General features: G+C 41.4%; 1 protein-coding gene across 3 annotated transcripts in view; it reads right to left on the reverse strand.

Moving 5' to 3' along the window:
• Positions 1-3840: 3840 nt before the first annotated feature.
• The window catches only part of LOC138976185 (peroxisomal sarcosine oxidase-like), a 36395-nt gene continuing 17592 nt past the window's right edge, over positions 3841-22643 (reverse strand). For 2 of the 3 annotated variants that reach the window (XM_070349029.1, XM_070349028.1), the window contains exons 2-9: positions 9863-9973; positions 8878-9026; positions 7662-7875; positions 7141-7329; positions 5792-5938; positions 5146-5295; positions 4603-4678; positions 3841-4314 (exon numbers count right to left, since the gene is read on the reverse strand). In XM_070349029.1, coding sequence (XP_070205130.1) covers positions 4190-4314; positions 4603-4678; positions 5146-5295; positions 5792-5938; positions 7141-7329; positions 7662-7875; positions 8878-9026; positions 9863-9964 — 1152 coding nt within the window. In that variant the 5' untranslated portion in view covers positions 9965-9973 and the 3' untranslated portion in view covers positions 3841-4189. Of the gene's footprint in view, positions 4315-4602; positions 4679-5145; positions 5296-5791; positions 5939-7140; positions 7330-7661; positions 7876-8877; positions 9027-9862; positions 9974-12348; positions 12424-22643 lie in introns of those variants that run through there. The other variant, XM_070349027.1, reaches the window with a different exon arrangement.

Consider the following 22643-nt stretch of genomic DNA (forward strand, 5'->3'; position numbering starts at 1 on the left):
TGCTGGATTTTAGGGGGGAGGGGGGGGGTGTTGCGTTTTAGTTTAAGTTTCATTCTTGTTTTGCGAATGTTTTTGTTTTTTTTTTACTTAAAAGAGAAGAGATGGACAATGGACAGACAGGCTTTTTTTATTTATCAAATTTCACTTAATTATGAAACGTTTTACTTGCATGTAAACATCTCTTGTTTGCATGCTCAAATGTAACGTCGGTTTGGATATAAAATAAAGGAATTACAATCCTTGACAAACTTTTGGGTGTGAGATTAAACCAAGTGTGAAGTCTTCAAGATAAAATGCATCCCTAAATCTGCATTTATTAAAGCATACTTGACAACAGTGTCAAACATGATCATCGAAAGTTGCGTCTGCAACGGCGTGATCTTTGGTTTAAACACACACACACACACACACACACACACACACACACACACTCTCATACCCCCCTTCCACAGAACCGTTCTAGGTCCCGTTCCCGTACCGACCAAGGACGGCTGCCACAACAATGGAACGCTGCGCAAACGGCCGTTTTTGGCATCTTTGAGCAGCGTCTGACCATAGTGGCAGCCGTCCTTGGTCGGTACGGGAACGGGACCTAGAACGGTTGTGTGGAATGGGGGTGTAACATTGTCTTCTTTATTTTTCAAAAGGCTTATTCTCATCGCATGAACAGCATGTCACAGAATGGAAGATTGCAATCAAAATCTTGAATTGCCTGTCCAGGGCCGGTGTCACGATTTCATCTTTCGCCTGTGTACATATTTCCCCCTCGACATATACTCAAGACTGAAATGTTGTTTCCTGGTAAAATTAAGAAGTGAAATTATTTAAGGACGAAAAGCATGTCAGTTTCTTGCATGTGAAGAAAATTGGTGGTAAAATGCAATAGATTTCACCCCCAAAATCGAATTCTTCGAAAAGGTGTACTGAGTGGTTACGTCCCTTGAGTAAGAAGGAAAACATTTTAGGATGAATCAAATTTCTAAGTTAAATAAAACAAATTGGTTGGACAAATTTGGCCCCATGAATGTAAGGTACACAAGGTCGCTCATCAGTACTATCGAAGGGTGTTTTTTTGTTCAGTGTAGAGTTTATACTAGATCAACGAGGCCGAGAAGCGAAATATCAACACGGCGAAAGATGAAAACGTCACACCGGGTGGGGGGGGGGGGGGGGGGGGGGGGGGGGGGGATGGGGGTTGCGCAAGCCCCCCCCCCCTAGCCTAAACATGTACCTCACTTATATAAAACATTTTTGTATTATTGTTTATTTTATGCCGTTTCATGCAAGGAGCGACCATTTTCCTATCTCAGAATATGACCTACCCATCAGCTTCAGGGGGCTTTGCCCCCTGACCCCCACAAGAGGCTCTGCCCCTTGACCCCGCCAGGGGGAACATCCTGGACCACCACTGGCAACCCCCCCCCCCCCCCCCCCCTCCTCTTAGCCTAGTCCGGCCCTGCTGTCCACAGTTAACAGTACACATTAACATGCTTCCATTTGAAACTTCTCGGTCTTCATCGGGTATTGACGCCCGACAAAAGCTAATTGAAGTCCGACGGAGCGAAAGGACGGAGGGCTTCAATTAGACTTTGGGAGGGCGTCAATCCACGATGAAGACCGAGAAGTTTCAAATGGAAGCATGTTAATGTTATTGTAATTCAATCTGACGACGATCTCTTTCCTGCTTTCATGCGGTTGTAAACAGACAGAATTGGTTCTGTTCTGTTCACACACTACTTTCAGTCCACCTACCTGCAAGCAGAGCTGCAAGGGTCAAGTCCCAAGAAATATGTCTCTGTATTCCTATCTTATCACTCTGCTCCTGTTTTGTTTTGTTTCACACACATTTTCCCTTCTTTTTTGACGGGTTTCTGGACAGCAAACTCTAAAACAAATTCTTTTCATTACAAAAGCGATCTTTGGAATTGACTGACGTAGTCCGGAAGAATTCATGCATCAACTTACGTCACGTATTCGACGTCATCACTTCGCATACCTTATGTTATGGTCTCGGTATTTCGTTGGCCTTCATATTTCCTACTTGTAAAATGACCCTCAAAGCTAACCGAGACTAGTTGAGGCTGTATCAATGCGCCTCGCCAGCAGGTTGTTAATGGATTTTTTAGCGAGTGGTTATCGACAATTATACAACTCCTGCAATGCAACCGAGGGGTGGATTAAATCTAGTTGATTATTTTTAGACAAGTGAGAAATTAGAACGAACTACTTTGATTACACCAAAAATCACACGTGGATTATTGGAAGTAAGAATAAAGAGGGCTAAAAAATAATCAACACTAGAATTTATTTTTAGAACATTTGAAACCCAGACGATTGGACCCTGTTGCGGAAGAATACGTACAACGTTGACTCAAAACTGTAACAACAATGGCTGACGTGTATGAAGTACACGCATACCTCGCCAGGTTTGTTTCTGTGACCAGTCGACAGACGATGCCATTTGCTTTGTGTGTGTTTTTGTTGTTGCTTACTGTACGTGTAAAATCCAGTTCTTTAACAGGCAACAAACCTTGCAAATTTCCAGAAGCTGCAATCTGAAGCGACCTATCTCTGATTCTAGCAGACGATCTCTCCAATGTTTAACACAAAATCAGCAAACTCTCCTGTCACATAGAACGTCCATTATATAGTGCAATGTTGAAATGAAGTTACCGGTCTGAAACATTTAGTCGTTTCTTCTGAGACAATCCTTGTTCTCTTATCATCTACAGATTTACCGCAGTCTTCACCACGCGAATTCACAACAGAACGGTCAGACTTTCGAACATATACAATCTACGTAGGCAAGCACGATACGTCATGACGTCATATGATTCCTAGCATATTGACGTAATGCTAAACATCCGGTTATCCCGAGTTTTCTCCGTAATACATGTCCGTGGGTTTTTCAATGTTCGGTTATTTCCGTGGCTTCATGCGGAAAGGGAACCGTCGTCTGCTATCAACGACATGGACCATTCTGGTCCTAGTTGCTGACAAAAACATGATTTTAACACAGAATGTAATGTCAGAATAGCTATATAAACGCTATTGTGTTTTAATCGTAGCAATGGGGTCCGATATTTAGACCAGACAAGTATAATGCCGACGAGTCGGTGACTAAGAATAAAGTAAAAGAATAGGGACTATTTGAATGACGCGCATTTGACACTCTGAGTGATTAGGCTGAAATGAAATTGCGTACAAAATGTCGTCTGCATGACTGCATGTTCGACCCGTGTTGTTCGTTGTATAAATAGCTTAAACAATGACGACAACTCGTTGATTACTGGAAAATAAACCACTCGTGGGTATTTGCAGCCGCTTGGTAATTCACTCGTGTGCACACTCGTGAATTACCAAGCGGCTGCAAATACCCACTCGTGGTTTATTTTCCAGTAATCAACTCGTGGTCATTGTTTAAGCTCTATTTAATGACCGGTAATTTTTAATGAGTTGGGGCATTCTGACCAATCACAGGATCTGTTTCATTAAAACGCAAACTTGATTGAATTACAATATTGCTTATCACCATCAACAGTGCAAAGTATCCCGGAAAAAAACCACAATTGGTCATAAATGTTCTGAACGTAAACATTCCACTCATACCATCTGCAGTCAATCAGTTCATTTCAGAGAAAACTTTCAAATATGGATTCATCGCTTTCACTCAGGGATTCAGCCACACATAATGTCATCATATAATAAATCATACGGATATAATTTTTGGCGCATACCTTGAACAACTTTCTCGCAACGTCTTCCGTCCAGTTCATACAAATGTTCTGGGCCTCATGTGGCAAGTCCGCTTACATACTTTCAATCAAACTCGTACACATGTTCCTGTGTGCATGTCCGCGGACGTTTTCAAATTGATTTCTTTGAAATGCAACAAAACAATCACAATAGCCTTCGATTATGGTTTTCGCATTAGAAATCATACTGCATGTCCATCAACCAACTAATGTGATATCAGGTGCAGCGAGCACAATTTCAAAGCCCATGATCTTCGAAAGATTAATTTTGTTTAATTTTTTTTTTAAGTTAGCCATGCACATCATTGTGGGGCTTTCAATCAATAACATGCATCCCTTTAAAATATTACTAACCACAATAGCCGCATTAGAGATCATGTAATACAAAATGATAGACCAATTAAAATGAGATCAGCTGGTCTGCATGCTGAACTTTAAAGCTGTGCACTTGGACAGAATCGGTTGATGCGGAAGGGGGTTAAATCATAGCTGGGATCTTTTCCCTGCGCAAGCTGGCTTAGAACACGCCCTACCACAGGGGCCAGCTTGAAACCATGACCTGCAGAAGAAATGGCAAACGGTAGGTGAATACAAGGCACAGAACGATGAAATGGGCGTGCTTTATGTTATGTATGCATCCTTCATAAAGAACGATGCGTGTACAGTTTTGAGAAAGGGCTCAGAAAGAAATCGATGAAACAATAAACAAAGTTAGAACCACTCTCGCAAATGCAACCACACACACTAAGAGAGAGAGAGAGAGATCCAGAGAAGGAGAGAGAGAGATCCAGAGAAGGAGAGAGAGAAAAGAGAGAAAAAAGAAGAGAATAATGATCAAACAATGTACCTGAAAATCCGGCCCCAATGACAATATTCTTCCACTGCGGATGCGTATCCAGGATAAAATGCCTGTCTGGTGTGTTCTGCAACACACAGTTTTGCCAAAAATATGTAGGCCTGCTGCCTCATGCTGATATCCATCTCGAGATGTCTGTTATTATTCGCTAAACAACCGGTTTGTTAGAAATATTGTCATGATATTTTGGTCAATAATACAAATGACGCATAGTGTACAGATGGTAATATACTTTCTAAAATAAAGTTAAAAAACGAAAGAATTCTGTAATCATCAATACAAGCACAGCACATACAATACTCAATCAAATTGTCGCTTATAGAAGCTTTTTTCAGGACTAACTAACAAACAAACAAACAAACAGAAAGGAAAGCCAACAGCAAATGTAGCACGGATCGAAAACCGTATGAAAAGAAGATGGAGGGGAAACAAAAAACTAAGAATCAATAATGCAAATAACGCATGGTGTACAGATGGTGATATACTTTCTAAAACACACATGTTTCCGGTAAATCTCAAACGGACCATACTCACAGTGTATATGCATGTCTCCACAACAGCCGGTGTGGGTTCGAGTCCCGGGAAGTGCCGCTGTACGTACTGAGACAGGGACCGCCGCACCCACGTGTCGTCCACTACGTCACGTCTGTCTGGGTGGATCTCAGGCCCGTGGTGAAGACACAGCTGGTTTGCAGATATGTAAGGATAAGGATAAGATGCATATAGTCCTGGGAGGTTAACCCTCATGGAAATTCGGGCTGCTTTCTCCATGGGGAAAGCGAGCTGCCATACAGTAAAACGGCGCTACCAATGTGTTTTTCTTTCGTTTTCCTGCAAGCGTGTATTCATGTTTGGGTTCTTTATCGTGTGCATACGTGCACAGGGGGGTGTTCGGCGATCCGAGGAGAGTCTACACAAAGTTTACTCTGGAAAATAAATCCCTCGCCGAACGTGAGGATCGAGCCCACGCCGATAGCGACAACTGGTTTTAAAAGCCAGCGCCGCTATCGACTCCAATGTCACGTGGGTTTCAAAAGAAAGACAACTCTTCCACAACCAATAATCACCAGACAGACTTATTTCAGTCTAACATGTTCAATTGATCCAAACATTTTCTGGGGGGAAATCTCTTGAAAGGTGAATGGAAAAAGCAGTTCTAGGACAGAAATCATCAACTGACCTTGACACACCCGGGGTATTCTTCTGAAGGCAAGCCATAGATGGCATGGCCTGCACAGCATTTCTCCTCGAAGAAGGTGGGCAGTTTCTTGTAGCTGTGGCTGTTCTGAGAACTCTCTTTCCAGTAGCACACGCTGATGCGGACAGGCTGCGTGGAGAGACGATGTGAGGTTAAAATCAACATAACTGGGGGAGTAGCTGGGTGGGTGCAAAGAGAGAAACAAGGCCAAACAAAAATATATGTAGGTTTAGGGTAACCCGACCGACTCTATTTTTGCCGCCGACCCTAACACTTTTTTTTCATTTCTCAAAAAATAAAACCCCACTTTTTGGCACATTGTGCAAACCATACCGAGACTACGGGAAGTAACCTCCTTTAAAATCGACTAGATTAAAAATAAAATGAAAATAAATAAATTTAAAAAAGCCGACCTACCGACCCAATTTGTTTGGGTGACGTTACTCTAAACCAACATATATTTTTGTTTGGCCTAACACACATTATTTTAATGACATGACAGGACGAGGGACAGAGACAGTGACAAAGGGAGACAGAGAGAGGGACCAAAGTGACAGAGAGACGGGGATCCCAACGAAAAAAGGACGTTCATTAACCACCAACCCCCACCTGGACCCCCATCAAAAACAGAGAAAAAAAGGAAGACAAAGCACACAAGCAAACAAACAAACAGTCCAAGAAGAAGCCAACAAACAAACAAACAAACAAACAATCCAAGAAGAAGCCAACAAACAAACAAACAAACAAACAGTCCAAGAAGAAGCCAACAAACAAACAAACAGTCCAAGAAGAAGCAAACAAACAAACAAACAGTCCAAGAAGAAGCAAACAAACAAACAAACAAACAAATAAACAGTCCAAGAAGAAGCCAACAAACAAACAAACAGTCCAAGAAGAAGCCAACAAACAAACAAACAGTCCAAGAAGAAGCCAACAAACAAACAAACAAACAGTCCAAGAAGAAGCCAACAAACAAACTGTCCAAGAAGAAGCCAACAAACAAACAAACAAACAAACAGTCCAAGAAGAAGCCAACAAACAAACAAACAAACAAACAGTCCAAGAAGAAGCCAACAAACAAACAAACAAACAAACAAATAGTCCAAGAAGAAGCCAACAAACAAACACCACAAAGAACAAACAGAGAAGGAGCACATACAACAAAGATAAAACTGTGGCCATTGCATGTGCGATTATGAGTTATAAGTATAATAACTCTGAATATTAGAACTGTATTCTCAATAACTGTTGTAAGGGGCTGCGGTCTTGGGCAATCACAAATCTGTTCTCGTTCTTTTTCTTGATCTCTAAAACTACGCTTTCAACCGTACCTGCAATTGTAGTTTGAGATCCAGCTGTGACGTCAGATCTGATGTCCATGGTCCACAGCACAGCACCACGCTCCGCGTCACGAACACGTCACGCTCTGTACGCACCGTCACGCGACCTTGACCTTCTGGTGTCACTTGCACCACGCGCTGACCGTCACGAATCTCACCACCGTATCTTTTGAACAATGCCTGCAGGAAGGAATGAAAGACAGATCTATATGGCAAAGTAAGTGGTGGTGTTAGAGATGACAACGACATGAATATTGCAGGCGAAAACATCGAGGTAAGATGGCGACAGTGTTATCTATGTTGACACACACACACACACACACGGACACACACACACACACACACACACACAAAAACACACACACACACACCTACACACACACACACACACACACACACACACACACACACACACACACACACACACACACACCTCCACAGTAAATGGGGGTGTACGTATTACTGTTTGTTTGTCCTTCTGCCCGCACTGATCTCTGGAAACATTATCCTACCTGTAGTGCGTTCAAAGCTCTGTCCGCCCGCAGAAGCCCTCCATCGGGATCGTAGATTCCTCCGTAGTCAGATGGGTAGTTGAGCATGGGATACTGCCGCTTGAACGCAGCCGAGTCCAGAACTGTGTAGGGCGCTCCGCTCTTCTTCATCGCGTCTATGTTGTTTTGGAGATACTGACCCCCGTGTTTACCGATCACCACGTAACCGATTGGCCTGCGAGAGATAGTTGGTGAAAGCCAAAGCACTGAGAAATGCCATACCTTGGTAACTCTAGATAGTTTAAAGTTCAGTGTCCCAACTCAACTTTCTCTGATAATACTGTGAGCCGTGTCATTAAAACGATAATTTCGGTCACGTTGCTTTATCCTCCTCCTCCTCCTCCTCCTCCTCCTCCTCGTCGTCGTCGTCGTCGTCGTCGTCATCATCATCATCATCATCACCACCACCACCACCACCACCATCACCATCCATCCAACTCATCATCATCATCATCATCATCATCATCATCATCGTCGTCGTCGTTGTCGTCGCCGCCGTAGTTGTCGTCGTCATCATCATCATCATCATCATCATCATCATCATCATCATCATCATCATCATCATCATCGCCATCACCATCATCCTATACCTGACCATCCTCCTCCTCCTCCTCATCATCATCATCATGCAACATCCACCACCACCATCATCTTCATCATCATCATTATCATCAAACGAATAAGCAAACATCCACAAACAGATCAATGTCATCTGCACATGCTGCATCATTACAGAGTTCCTAAGACAAAATAACCTTTGCCAAAGAGTCACTCCACCTAAAATCAGGCAATCCAAATCTCCGCGATTTTACGGATTTCCGCGAAAGCAAAAAACACACACAAAAACACAACAAAAAACTACACGCATTCTAGTGTATGTAATTGTGAACTGTATATTTGCCTGCAACTTACATGTTTTATAGTTTAACCCAGGTGAGAGGTAAAAAATTGTGTTTTTCTTTACATGCTGAATTTATCTTTCACCAGAGGGAGTTAAATTCATACTCACGAGGCCAAAACGCATCAGCTTATGGCGGCGTTGCCTCTAGACCCTCCCCCCCACCTGTGGCTCTGCCCCTTGACCCCGCCAGGTGACCCACGCGGCCCCCTGGATCCCCGTCGTTATTCATTTCCTTGAAACTCATTCTTCCTTGAATAGATTGCCTGTCAAACTCACTTATAAACCTGCACGTCGGATGCTTTCTGAAGGTCCTTCCAGAAGTGGGTGGCCTCGATCATCATGTGGGAGTAAAAGTCTTGCGGGTACGCCCTCCTCGTGATGCGGGTTTGGCCATGAGAACTTCCCCGGGAGTGGGGGAGGGGGAACTGGCGAAAAGACAAAGGCATGGAAAAACTTAACACTTTCTACCCCACCTATGTTGACTAAGTTTTTTTTAGCCGAGACCTGCTGTGCTGAAGCAGGTCACTCAGAATTGTAGTACTTAACTGTGTAGTGGCTGTGTATCAACACGCTAGAATGCAGGCGTTATATCGACGTTATACGGAAAGTGACTGAAGCTAACAGTCTGAGCGGATATATCCGTACATGCATGGTCAGATAGAGCCATATGAGTGGGTACGGATATATCCGTACCTGGGAGACTTAAACGACTGATAAGGATGCTGTTAACATGACAAGCAAACGCTTCGTTACGGATCCTATTAACCCGAACGCTTTCAAAATGCACCTGAATAGTTAAAGTTAACTTTAATTGAATTTATGTTAACTTTAAGTTTACTTGTAACTATAGCCGTCAATAGTGTGACAGAAGGACAGACAGTCAGACAGACAGACAGACAGACAGACAGACAGACAGACAGACAGACAGACAGACAGAGGCTTTATAGAATATAAATATGAGGTAACTCTCGTGGAAATTCGGTTTTCATGGTGGTTGTTCAGATTCATAATTGTGCAGTTGTCTTTTGAAAATAAATCCCTCATCGAACCCAGGGTTCGAACCCACGCCAATAGCGACAAACTGGGCTGAGATGCACGAACGGAAAGTGGGTGCCACCCAAAAGGGAGAGAACAAACCGCATGGGGCTGATTGGTTGAAATCACAACAAATCTCAATTTCAACCAATCCAACACCGCGGCTGGCTCGATCCCACCTGGTTGGTAACTTTCTCGTGCACCTCGACCCTGCATGGTCACCTACCTGCTCAAGCAACAGTGTCCGTTGTCCGTCCTTAGCTAGGTGATAAGCTGTAGCTGACCCCTCCACCCCTGCGCCCACCACGACTGCATCATACACAACCATCGCAACAGTCTGGAAAAAATACAGATCAACGTAAGACGACCGGACTTTACATTCATGTGTCTTTGAACGCATCTTTAACCTTTAGAGGCCCACGAGAAGCTCTGGGGACCGGCAACGTCGCTGCAGCGGACTGCGGACTGTGGACTTCGCCCTGCAGAGTGACCGGATTAAAGTTTTAGCACGGCTGGGAACGCAGAAGAAGAAGAAGTATCTTTAACCCAGCGTACACTTTTACGCGTATAAGTCACCCCAGATCCGTGGAATCTTTTAAAGTACAAGTGGACCCACCCACCCCTCCCTCCCCCCTCCCCCTTAAGATCCCTTGACTTAGAACTCCCTCCCTTTAAACCCCTGTTTTCTCAGATTTCCTGTCCATAACCTGTGTAAGTGTACCCCCGTTATAAGACCTGATCTGGGTGGCCGAGTGGTAACGCACTTGCGCTCGGAAGCAAGAGGTTGCGAGTTCGACCCTGGGTCAGGGCGTTAGCAATTTTCTCCCCCCTTTCCTAACCTAGGTGGTGGGTTCAAGTGCTAGTCTTTCGGATGAGACGAAAAACCGAGGTCCCTTCGTGTACACTACATTGGGGTGTGCACGTTAAAGATCCCACGATTGACAAAAGGGTCTTTCCTGGCAAAATTGTATAGGCATAGATAAAAATGTCCACCAAAATACCCGTGTGACTTGGAATAATAGGCCGTGAAAAGTAGGATATGCGCCGAAATGGCTGCGATCTGCTGGCCGATGTGAATGCGTGATGTATTGTGTAAAACAAATCCATCTCACACGGCATAAATAAATCCCTGCGCCTTGAATATGTGCGCGATATAAATTGCATAAAAAAAAATAAAAATAAAAAAAACCAAAAAAAATCCCTGCGCTTAGAACTGTACCCACGGAATACGCGCGATATAAGCATCATATTGATTGATTTATAAATGTACCCCCGTTATAAGACCTGATTTTCTCAGATTTTTGGAGGTTTTAAAGGGGGGTTCCACAGTATCCGGTGAAAGAAACGCGCCACACTAGCACACGGTTAATAGTGATTATACAATAGAACCCCCCGTCTAAGACTCCCTCCCTTTTAAGACCCTGTTTTCTCATAATTATTTCCTTTTGATAACCTGTGTAAATGTACCCCCGTTTTAAGATCTGATTTTCTCAGATGGTTGGAGGTCTTAAAAGGGGGGTTCCACAGTATTCGGCGAAAGAAACGCGCCGCACTAACACGCGGTAAGGCCAAAAAAAATAATAGGTGTGGTTATGGTAACATAGCCAAAAAAAATAGGGTAGGAAGGTAGGCAAACACTTTTTTTTTTAAATTTTTTTTCCTAATGTGTACAAATTAAACCTACTTGACAGGGAAATAAGTGTGCGACTCGGGCGCTTTCGCTTTCACAGCGTTTTCTGCACTCGTTTTCTTGTGTGTTTTTTGTTTTTTTTGACAAATGTAATAAAAAGTTATAGGGTCGGCCCCTAAAAATAGGGTAGGTCGGGTTACCGTAACCACACCTATTTTTTTTTTTAGGCCTTAACAGTGATGTGTACGGAGCTAACTCACCATTGTCTAAGTTCGACAACATCTCTTCAAAGGGGACACGGAGTCTTGTAAGATATTTGTGTTGGCTCGCTAATCATTGTAAGGCGTGTATTTATTTTTAATTTGCCAGGTACATCACGTTGGGCGTTTAATGATATCACTGTTGTAACAACATTCCTTATAAATGTGTTTGACCTACAATGGACATTGACATTTTCATCATGGTAAGGTTATTTTTTGTGGTCATGTCTTACATAATTATGAATTGCATAGTGTTCTCGGAGGTAAAATGATCGATGCAAGCAGCCAGAGGTGTGTCCTTTTTAACCGTTCTAAAAACCATAAAAGGACGTATTTGGCAATCAGGTCAATGCCGTTAATTTAATGTTAAATGTGTTTTCGCAATTGAACAGCGAAATAAACTTATTTTTTTCTGTACCCGAGGAAGGCAAGCATTTTAAGGATTGTCAAGTAGATTCGGCCTTTGTTTGAAGAACATTCTTATTGCTTTCAATGTTTATGAGTGTTGCTTCGATCAATGTATATCGTGTAGTAAAACTCCCGTTATGCTAAGACTTAATTTTTGATTAACATTGTAACAGACACCATGTACAATTTTGTATTCACCAGACACAACTTACTATCATAAAATCATGTTCGTTTGTCCGGTTTTTTTAACGGTCACATCTGAAGAGCACTATCATGACATCATTACACATACGTATCATGTTTACTTAACTATTCTTTTGGCTAAGAATATTGATTGAGCGCGTGAGGCACCACTGTGTGTTAGTGTGTGTTGCGTGCGTGCGTGTGCCTATATTTTATCATGTGTGTGCTCACCTGTCTATCTGCACCGGTGTGTCTTGGTGTCAGTATGTGTAACCAGCAGCCTGTTTTTTTCCCCTTCTTCGTCTACTTACGTCAACACTCACCTATATAATAGGCTCTCTTGCACCGATGTCTTAAAGGGACAGTACAGTGCTTCTCGCGTTTCCCTGCACGAGAGCGAGACTAATTTATTGTGATCCTCCACCACGAAATGAGTCGCATGTCACCTCGCGCGGTTCTGCGCTAGGCTTAATTTAAGTCCGGGGAGTGTCTGGTAACAGTGTGAGGGTCACCTTAGTCACAGGCTTATAACTCGAACAGTTTTCGCTCTTTTCTAAAACGGGTTTCACCACTGGATAGAGCATAAAAAACTCTTTAAGAAAATGTAAAAATATGAAAATCATGCAAAGGTGACATGCGACTCATTCCGTGGTGGAGGGTCACAATTTTTATCTTGGGTAGTTTACGTTAAGACATTGTGTTCGATTGCGTAAGAAAATTGTAAAACACAATATTTGGCTACATCATAGTTTTGGTATGTTGCGCACAAAATTGAGCCGCGGATCGTGGTTACGGGAAATGTTAATTGCATGTTAGCAGGCGATGCAAACTGACATACTTGTTTATGGGTACTTTAACTTTAAAGGTCCTTGTCTACATTTTTATACCGAAATCGCCATTTGACCATTAAAATGCAGAGTCTATTATCTACAAATATCAACAATACACCCCCTTTCGATCAGGAAAGACGAAGCCAGTGTAGCCGTTTGATAATTCATTGTAGTATTCCAGCGTAGTACTCATAGTAGGATATCCTTATTTGGAAAATGCCAAGCGCAAAACTCCTCTCATATCCCGTGCATTTCGTGCGTTTAAAAAAAAAGCGTGGACAGCGCTCCAGTGTCAAACTGTTGCTGCACTTGTTTGGGCGTGGCTATAAGCATAGTGACATGAATTTGATTGGTCAGTATTTTTAGGCAAAGCACATGTTCTCAGCAAACAGAAAACAAAATATTGGAAGCGTGAGTCACGCTACCCAAAAATAAAATCTGTTTTTACATATATTTTTTTTTCTATAACTTTTTTCCCCATGGTTCATTCATCATCTGACATAACTTTTTAGCGAAATCTAACCATAAGATTATTGAAAAAAAGCAAAAATGTAGACGACCACCTTTAACATCATGCTCATTTAGAGTGTTAAGCGATTAGATAATGAGGTTATTGCAGACAGGGGTCAAGGGTAAAATAATCTTGGCTGGGTCGTGTTAACATGATCTGAACGTGTTCCTGTGGCTGCCCTGCTACTGATACGGTACTACTACATACTGGCCGCCCCACTGGCACATGTGCCTCAACTGTGCAACAACAAAAACATCCACGTGCCACTGCTGTTGCTGACTTCGCTTTAATTCCTTTGTTGATGTGCTGCTGTAACTGCTGCTGTAACTGCTGCTGTTGTTGCTGCTGTTGTTGCTGCTGCTGCTGCGGTTGCTACTACTACTCCTACTACTACTACGACTACAACGACGACTGCCGCTTTGGACTGCTAATGCTGCTTCTGCTTCGTACCTCTACTAATGTTGCTTCTGCAAGTTCTAATACGTAGCAACTACTACTACTACATGTACTACTACTACTACAACTACTACTACATGTACTACTACTACTACGGTGTTCGTGGAGGTTTCTGTAGCCGGGAGGAACGGTTGGCGCAGGTGCTGACGGTAGATGACCCGGTCCTGGCGAGCAGTAGTCACACGAGGTCGTCCGCTTCTAGCGCCATCCCGGGTGCTGCCGCTGGCTTGGAATCGGGTCCACAGACGACAGATGGTCGAGGTTGCCACGCCCATGACATTTGCAATGGCAGCTGGGCCATTTCCAGCTTGCAATTGCCCGATTGCTCTCTCCCGGTCAATGGCGCTCAGTCTTGGCATGCTTCTACTGTACAAATGGCTGATTTCAGACAGTGGACGGAGACAGGTTTTTGTTCCTTGTGTGAGCTGAGCACTGTTAACGAAAAAAATCCGGTTTGGCAGCTTTTGTGTGGGCTGCGCGAGCGAAAAACAGTCTCAACCTTCAGCACACTCTGGGCGCTGCACACGTGATTTTCACAGGCTACGTGCAGGACACTATGCTAACTCATGCTCGTGCAGAATTTCCCCCTGAAACCCACCTTTAGTGCATGAATTTTAACAAAACCTTAAATAACTCTTAACTTGCGTTTCTTTTGGAGTTCAGTATATTAGAAATAACCATCTCGACTTACGTGACTACGTTGCATGTTTTATGGAATAGACATTAATAGACATAGAATACAACGAGGAGAAACTCAGGTGTGGTGTATACAGCATTACAATATACAACATAAAACGTAAGAACATAAATAAAATATCGAGGCGCAAATAGTCCACTCATAATAGTCAAGATTAGGACGACAATATCAAAACAAATCTCTCTCTCTCTCTCTCTCTCTCTCTCTCTCTCTCTCTCTCTCTCTCTCTCTCTCTCTCTCTCTCTCTCTCTCTCCCTCCCTCCCTCCCTCGGTGCACCCATTGCACACCGGTACGACCGAACTAAGGTAACGTTGAATTACTGTTGTGCAGCGGGTTGAAAGAATACCCTATACCTATTTTCCTTTTGAGGATGAGGGTTTAACATCAGTGGATCGGGAACTTACAGGACAACCGCGGCTGTGCTTGCAAGTTTGGATAGTTCTTTCCGTGACTGAGCATCGTTTCAGTCTTACCGAACTGAGGGTGGAAAATAAGCGACAGCATTCTCTTCCACCATATAACATATGTCACGTGACGTCGTTGAGACCGAGTGAAGGTATATCTCCGAGGTATAGGGTATTCTTTCAACCCGCTGCACAACAGTAATTTAACGTTACCTTAGTTCGGTCGTACCGGTGTGTAATACCTCCTCCTCTCTCTCTCTCTCTCTCTCTCTCTCTCTCTCTCTCTCTCTCTCTCTCTCTCTCTCTCTCTCTCGCTCTCGCTCTCTCTCTCTCTCTTATTGGGTGTGTACGTGCCCCCAATCAATTCTGTGTATTACAGAGAAACGGACATTTCGAATGGCATAGCTGTCATTGAACATTGCATGATGGATATTATACAAGACTGTGGTGATCTCCCTTTTATATTAATTGGTGATTTAAATGCCAGAACAAGTTCGAGAAATGCGGTGCACAAAACACTTCTCGATGAGAATCTCGACATTTTTTCGATACACGAAGATTACTTAGAAAAAGACTGTGTAAAACGGAACTCAAAAGACAAAGAACTGAACGAATATGGCAAATGTTTACTCAGTGTCTGCGAACACTGTTCGATCTGAAAATTTTGAACGGTGGTCAGGGTGACGAGCGTGGGAATTTCACATATATATCCACCTCGGGTTGTAGTGTGATTGACTATATTATTGTCTCCAGACTCCTCCTTGATTTGCACATCAGAGTGCACGTAGCGGAAAAAATTGAGTCAAAACATATGCCTGTCGAGTGCTACATTCAAATACAAAGTGAAATGCATGAGTTGGATAGAAAACAACCAGGGACGTATAGAATTGACAAACTCGTTTGGTGCCCAGATAGAAGGGAAGAATTTATGTCATGTGTAATTTCTGAAGAGGTAAAACACTGTTTTATTGAAGCAGAAAGCAAAATAGACATGGATGTAAATGCCTCGATTAGAAAGTTTACAGAAGGACTGCTTATAGCTGGCGAATGCATGAAAAAAAAATATAACAATAGGAAAAGAACGTTAACAGGCATGGTTTGATTTTGAATGCAAAGAGAAGAGGCAAGCTGTAAGACATGACTTACGAAATGTCCACAACGGTAATCTAGACAAACTTGTGTACACACAAAACAGAAATGAGTACAACGAACTTAACAGATGCAAAAAAGTTGCCCACAGACAAGCAACAATTGAACTGTTGAAAAAAGTGGCAAAGATCCTAAAACATTCTGGAGAACCATAAGGTCTTTATCAAGAAAAACAACTAATGCTAACACAATAGAAACTGAACAATGGTATGAACACTTTTACAATGTATTCAACACATTCACAGAAACGGACGCAAACAATCCCACTGTTGATGAAGCACAAGAGGTAGCAGATGAAAATGAACTGGAGAGTACCCAGATGCTGGAATATGACATAACAGAAACAGAGGTTTACGAAGCCATACGGGCATTGAAAAATGGTAAAGCTGCAGGGCCAGATGGTGTTATTAGTGAGCTTTTCAAAAATTCAGCTTTTCATGTTGTACCATTCCTAGTCCGGTTCTTCAACAAACTGTTTACATCAGGTTCATATCCTGAAGACTGGTCTGAATCCATCATTCACCCCCTTCATAAAAAAGGGGATATTAACAATCCAGACAATTATAGAGGCATATCATTACTTAATATTTGCAGCAAACTATACAGCTTTATCATAAACAAAAGACTAACAAGTTGGGTAGAATCCAACAACCTATTAAATGAAAGTCAAGCTGGCTTTCGTAAAAAGTACAGTACGACCGATCATATTTTTACTCTATTTGCTATGGTACAAAGACAGTTACTGTCACACAAAAAACTATACGTTGCTTTTATTGACTTCAAGAAGGCCTTCGACTCAGTAGACCGTACAAAGCTGTGGAAGGTGTTGCAAAGCAATGGAATAAAAGGTAAAATGTACCAAGCCATACTTAGTATGTACAACGTTGTTAAAGCAAAAGTTAGGGCAGGAGCCGAAGTCACTGACCTTTTCATGTGCCCGAGAGGCCTGAAGCAGGGAGAAATAAATAGTCCAATTTTGTTCTCACTTTTCATTAACGAATTGGCGGACGAAATTAAGCGAAAAGGACGACACGGTATACAACTTATCCCAGATTTTATTGAGATATTGATTCTCATGTTCGCAGACGACGTTATTTTGATTTCCGACACTGTGTGTGGGTTACAGAACCAGATAAACGTGCTATATCAAACTGCTTGTAATCTTGGCTTGACTGTTAAGGGGAGACAGGGTAGGCGGGCACTTTTTTTTTTTTTTTTTGAAACAGCTTGCTGCTTGTTTGATTTTTGCAAGCAGAATAACCTAATTAAGGGAAACCATTTTAAATTTTGAGTGAAAAGCAATTTTTGGGGGTTTTATTCACCAAAATGTGAAAAAAACGTTATAAAATGTGCTTTTTTTTAAATGTTGCAGTTTGTGAACCAGTGCATGTTTTGATCCAATTTTTCTTCTTTGCAGCAATATGTGTGTGTTTAATAATTCTGTGCATCGAAAAGCATTTCTAAGCAATATATTATTTTAATTTAGCATTTTCAGTTACCGGTTCAGTTCTGATAAGAAAAATACATGAGATCCTAACTGTCAGACTCATAAAAACCCAACCAATGCACTGAACTCTTATTCCATGCACAGAACTGATGCTGTACAACTCATAAACAACATATACAAAAACTGAACAAATCCATCAAGCCTTTCAAAAGTTGCAACATTTTAATTGTAGCGTTTTGTCTGAAAATTACATTCAGAGAAAACAGCATTTTAAAGATTTGAACCAGTACATACAAAAACAAGTAGCACAGTGCACCCTGAATTCATATGTTTTTATCAGAATGACCACTTTACTATGATGGGGAAATGATTTGATGATCAAATTATCCGGACTTTTTTTTAAAAATCATTTGAAAACTCATCTATGTTAGTGCAGATATGAATCAAAACGAAACTGTCGGACTCATAAAAACACAAGGAATCCACTGTATTCTTATTCCATGCACAGAAATGGTGCTTCACAAATCATAAACAACATATACAAAATTGGAACAAATCCATCTAGCCATTCAAAAGTTACAACATTTTAATTACCACATTTTGTCTCAAATTACATGTAGAGAAAACAGCATGTAAAAGAGTCTCACTAGTACCCCGGTAAACTAGTACCACAGAAGAGCTTGAATTAATGGGGTGGTTTTTTTTAACCAGAATAACACTTTAACTATGAAGGGGAAATGATTTGATAATCAAATTATCAGATTTTTTTAATTTAAAAAAAAATCATATGAAAACATTAAAAAAGTCAATTATCTGTGTTTGTGCTGATATGAAAATATTGATCAGAACCAAACTGTCAGACTCATAAAAACCCAACGGATGCACTGATTTCTTATTCCATTGCATAAAAATGATGCTTCACAAATCATCAACAGCATTACATAATTATATATACACAAATGGAACAAAGCTATCAAGCCATTCAAAAGTTGCAACATTTTAATTACAGTATTTCTGTGCTCAATCCTAACACTGCAGCAAATTTCTGTAAAGCTGAATGTCCCTTTCCATGTACCAACATGGTCATACGCGGATTATTTTAAATGCAACTTTACCACCCGAAGCGTTGCAAACACCGGGAGAAGAGTAAACAACTGCAGACTTGAATGGACACTCATATGCACTCCAGATGCAGGGCCTGTGCAAATCCTTGGGCTGATGCATCACCTTCTTTCATAATCAGACTGCTATCAGACAAGCATTCAGTACAGGATATAGACCTTTCAGCAATAGATTGAGCTGATCAATGTTGACAAAAGCCCAACACATGTCAGCGGAGTGACGTTGCACAGTACCAGTATCCATATCTGCTTGTGATGGGTCAGAAGATGGCAAAGTATCTGTATCTTCTTATGGTTGGTCAGAAGATGGCAAAGCTGATGTTTCTGCTGTGGAAGAGGGTAGTTCCGGTTCAGCAAACTTTTCCATCAGGTCAATCTTTCTCCTCGCTGCCACCACAGGAGGACTGGTTCTCCCCTTGCTCCAACCTAATAAATACACAAACACTGATTTAATATTTGATACAACTGTCCATGGTTTTTGTTTGTAATAAGCTGCAAATTTTAAGACTCAATATAAACGTCAACAAGTGCTTGTACTTTATTTTGCAAATGACCATGTTACATGGGGTGTACCTCAACTTTTTGGCTAGGCCGGTAAATCAGAAATCCCAATCAGCCCCCAACCACTGAACCAGGCGGGTTTTCTTACAACCACCTCAGCGGCTCGTACCCACATATGTCGGTTGACGAACACACACACACACACACAAAAGACATTCATTAATTTAAGTTTTAACAATGACTCATACTCATTACATGTGGATTTGCACTACTTATTAATACCCAAACACACACAACTTAATGACAAAAAAGTGTATGTTTTAATATATATAATGATAAATAATTGAAAATAAAAGCAGCCACGAAAAAGCAAAAGAAATCAAAGTATTCTCACCCTGTCACACACTAAACCTCACAGAAGGTTATCCCATATATATATACATACCAGCCCCTATCACAAAATTTACATGTCAAGTTTACAATGGGATTTGAGTAACCACACAATCACATACAATGATACACACAGGAACTAATACTGAAACTAGCTGAATTATTTTCTTTCTTTCTTCCTTTCTTTTCATATTTTTCTTTTAAAATTAATTCATTTCATCACACTTGCTATGTATTTGCTTGTTTCTTGTCTGTTGTCTGTTTTGTGTGTGTGTGTGTGTGTGTGTGTGTGTGTGTGTGTTCTGTGTGTGTGTATACATTTTCAGATTTCCTAAACCTAGCACTGTTTGCAGGTGATCTTTATGCTTTTGATTCATGAGTTGCCGCCCCAGTCCTTTAGTTTAACTCTTTTTTTTTTCTTTGGTGAAGTAAATTGGATCTATTTTTTTATTCCTTAGTTAATGGAAAAGATTTGACAACAATATTGCTGTCAATGATAGGTTGGTCAGCCATGCTGGTGTAAACCAATCCTTTAGAATTAGAGAACGCTCTCTAGTAAGGTACTTATTTTCCTACGGTCAATGACCAGAAACAGAAACTGTGTCAGTCGTACATCGTCGCTCAGATGCTGCTTCTCAGTTTGACCACAGACAAAGAATAATGATGACATGTTACACCATAGTAAGCTCTCAAGGACTGGCCAGCGAAGAACAATAAAATAGGGGTTGTGAAGACGGGAGCCAGTCGTTTCGGCCCAAAGACGTTTCGGCCCAAGTCGTTTCGGCCCCAATTTACCAGGACGTTTCGGCCCAAATGGTCGTTTCGGCCCAATGGGCGTTTCGGCCCTAGGACGTTTCGGCCCTCATTTACAAATTTTGTTTTTTCTTACAAACTCATTTACAGATTTTGTTTTTTCTTACAAAAATACACCACTAAACAGTTCCGACGTTTACATGGAACAAAGAAGGAAAATCACGTGACCGCACAGACGCCTCTCATTGGCTGCGTAATTTTTTCGAGGAAACAAATCGTCTGCAACACAGCTTTGCGTATGGCGCAAGTACAGTAGAGAAGCGCTTGACACACTGAAAAAGGCCTACTACGAGCAAAAGAAAAAGAATCAGTGATGCATGTGCTTTTGATGTGATCTTTTTTGAAATTATGATGACTACAAAAACTGACTGATGTGTTTTGTTTGTGAATGATGGATATATGTGCATCATGATTGCGTTTCGCAGACACAGTTGTCATGTGCGTTGTAATTGGCGACGAATGCTGGATGATTACTATTTTTGTGCCAGGATTACTATTTTTGGGGTTGAGCATTACTCCAAAACACTTATGGGGGTAAACATGATCCGCATGCAACACACAAGAAGAAACCAGCACAACGAGATTAAAGTGGATTCGACTCATCAGCCGTGTAGACACAACAGCAGACGGAAGGCACAAGCTTTTTTTCACCTGCAAAAGATGCAAGGGTTTGTGCAACAGAGACGAGGATTAGACCTTGAGGATCTAGCCTATCGGTTTCGCTAATATAGGTAGAATAAAATGCATGTCACCAGAGTGGCCAAGAGCAACCTTAAACAATTTACTGGTTTGTTTTCATTTGTTTGAATGTTTCTCTCTTCTTCCTGCGCACAGTCTTCTCTCCATTTCATGTCCCCTGTGCATACCATAACATGTTCTGAGAAAAAATGTTTGTTTGGCTCACTTTTTGTGTGTGTCTTTATTGATGTTTGTATGATGCAATGAGTGTGTCAGAACACAATCTGAGTTCTCGTACTTTGAAAGGGAGAATGAGAGACAAGACAAAGCATTACAGCACAAAGTCAAACATATCAGCACTTGCAAACAAAATGCACACAATACAGTCAGCTCAAAAAACTTTACTTATGTTGATAAACGTTAGCAGCAGATCAAATCTGATGACTTCATCCACTTGGCAATAAACATATTGGGAAGAAAGATATCTAGTTTTATATATTTATATATATTTTATATATTTATAAAGGGACTTTGCTCTGTAAATCTCGGTCCCCCTTGAGGAGGGTCTGATGCTCCCAATAGGCTGTCTGTGAAGGGATACTTATTTCTCTCTCTTTCTCTGCAAAGAGATTTTAACAAATCTCGGAAGAAAGTCTCTGCTGACTTTCAATTGTTTCTTTCACAATTTCTGATGTTTTATATATACCAAAAACACACATGTAACTTACAGTAAAAGTCATATCTATAATGGTGTACACAGGAACCTTTCTTTTCAAAACTCCAAACAATAATCTGATACAAAAAAAATTCCAGTACAGAAAAAGAGGAAGTCTTAAAATGTAGGAAAATTTACATAGGTTTTGACAAGACAAACATTTATATTTTAGATGCGACCCACCCTACTACCTTTCAGGCTGAAAACTTACAGATACAGATCTCTGCAGAAACGAAGCAGCTGTTCAACAATGTTTGGCTCTGCCCATTACATGTGTAAAAAGTAGATCTGGATCTGGCAAAGCTTTCTGTGTTGGACAACTGACCCCACTCGCCAGGCAACACTCTTCTCTTATACACCCTAACAATGAGTTTCACCTTCATCACACAACCTTGCATGAAATTTAGACAGGTCACATGTTTCACACGATACAAATACTTTTCGTACAACTATTGAATGTGACTGAGTGCGTACAACACGTGTCGTGACTGACTATTAGGGTTTAACGTCCTCTTAGACCAACTGGTCTATATTGTGACAGGTATTGGTAATACGTGTCGTGTGAGGGAGAGAGAGATAGACATGTATTCATTCACACGATACCCATTCACACAGCCAGACAAGGACACTGTCGATTTGTTTGAATGTCTTTAATAATACAATAATTTGTATCGCGCACATATCTCGCCACAAGGCGACTCTGGTAATCTGGATTGAATATGAGCTGTACACGCATCAAGGGCGCTATATTATTATATATAGGTTATATTTTAATATGATTTTTGAGAAGAAAAAAAATTGGGGCCGAAACGT

The sequence above is a fragment of the Littorina saxatilis genome, linkage group LG9 (assembly GCF_037325665.1).
Source record: "Littorina saxatilis isolate snail1 linkage group LG9, US_GU_Lsax_2.0, whole genome shotgun sequence".
NCBI lineage: Eukaryota > Metazoa > Mollusca > Gastropoda > Littorinimorpha > Littorinidae > Littorina > Littorina saxatilis.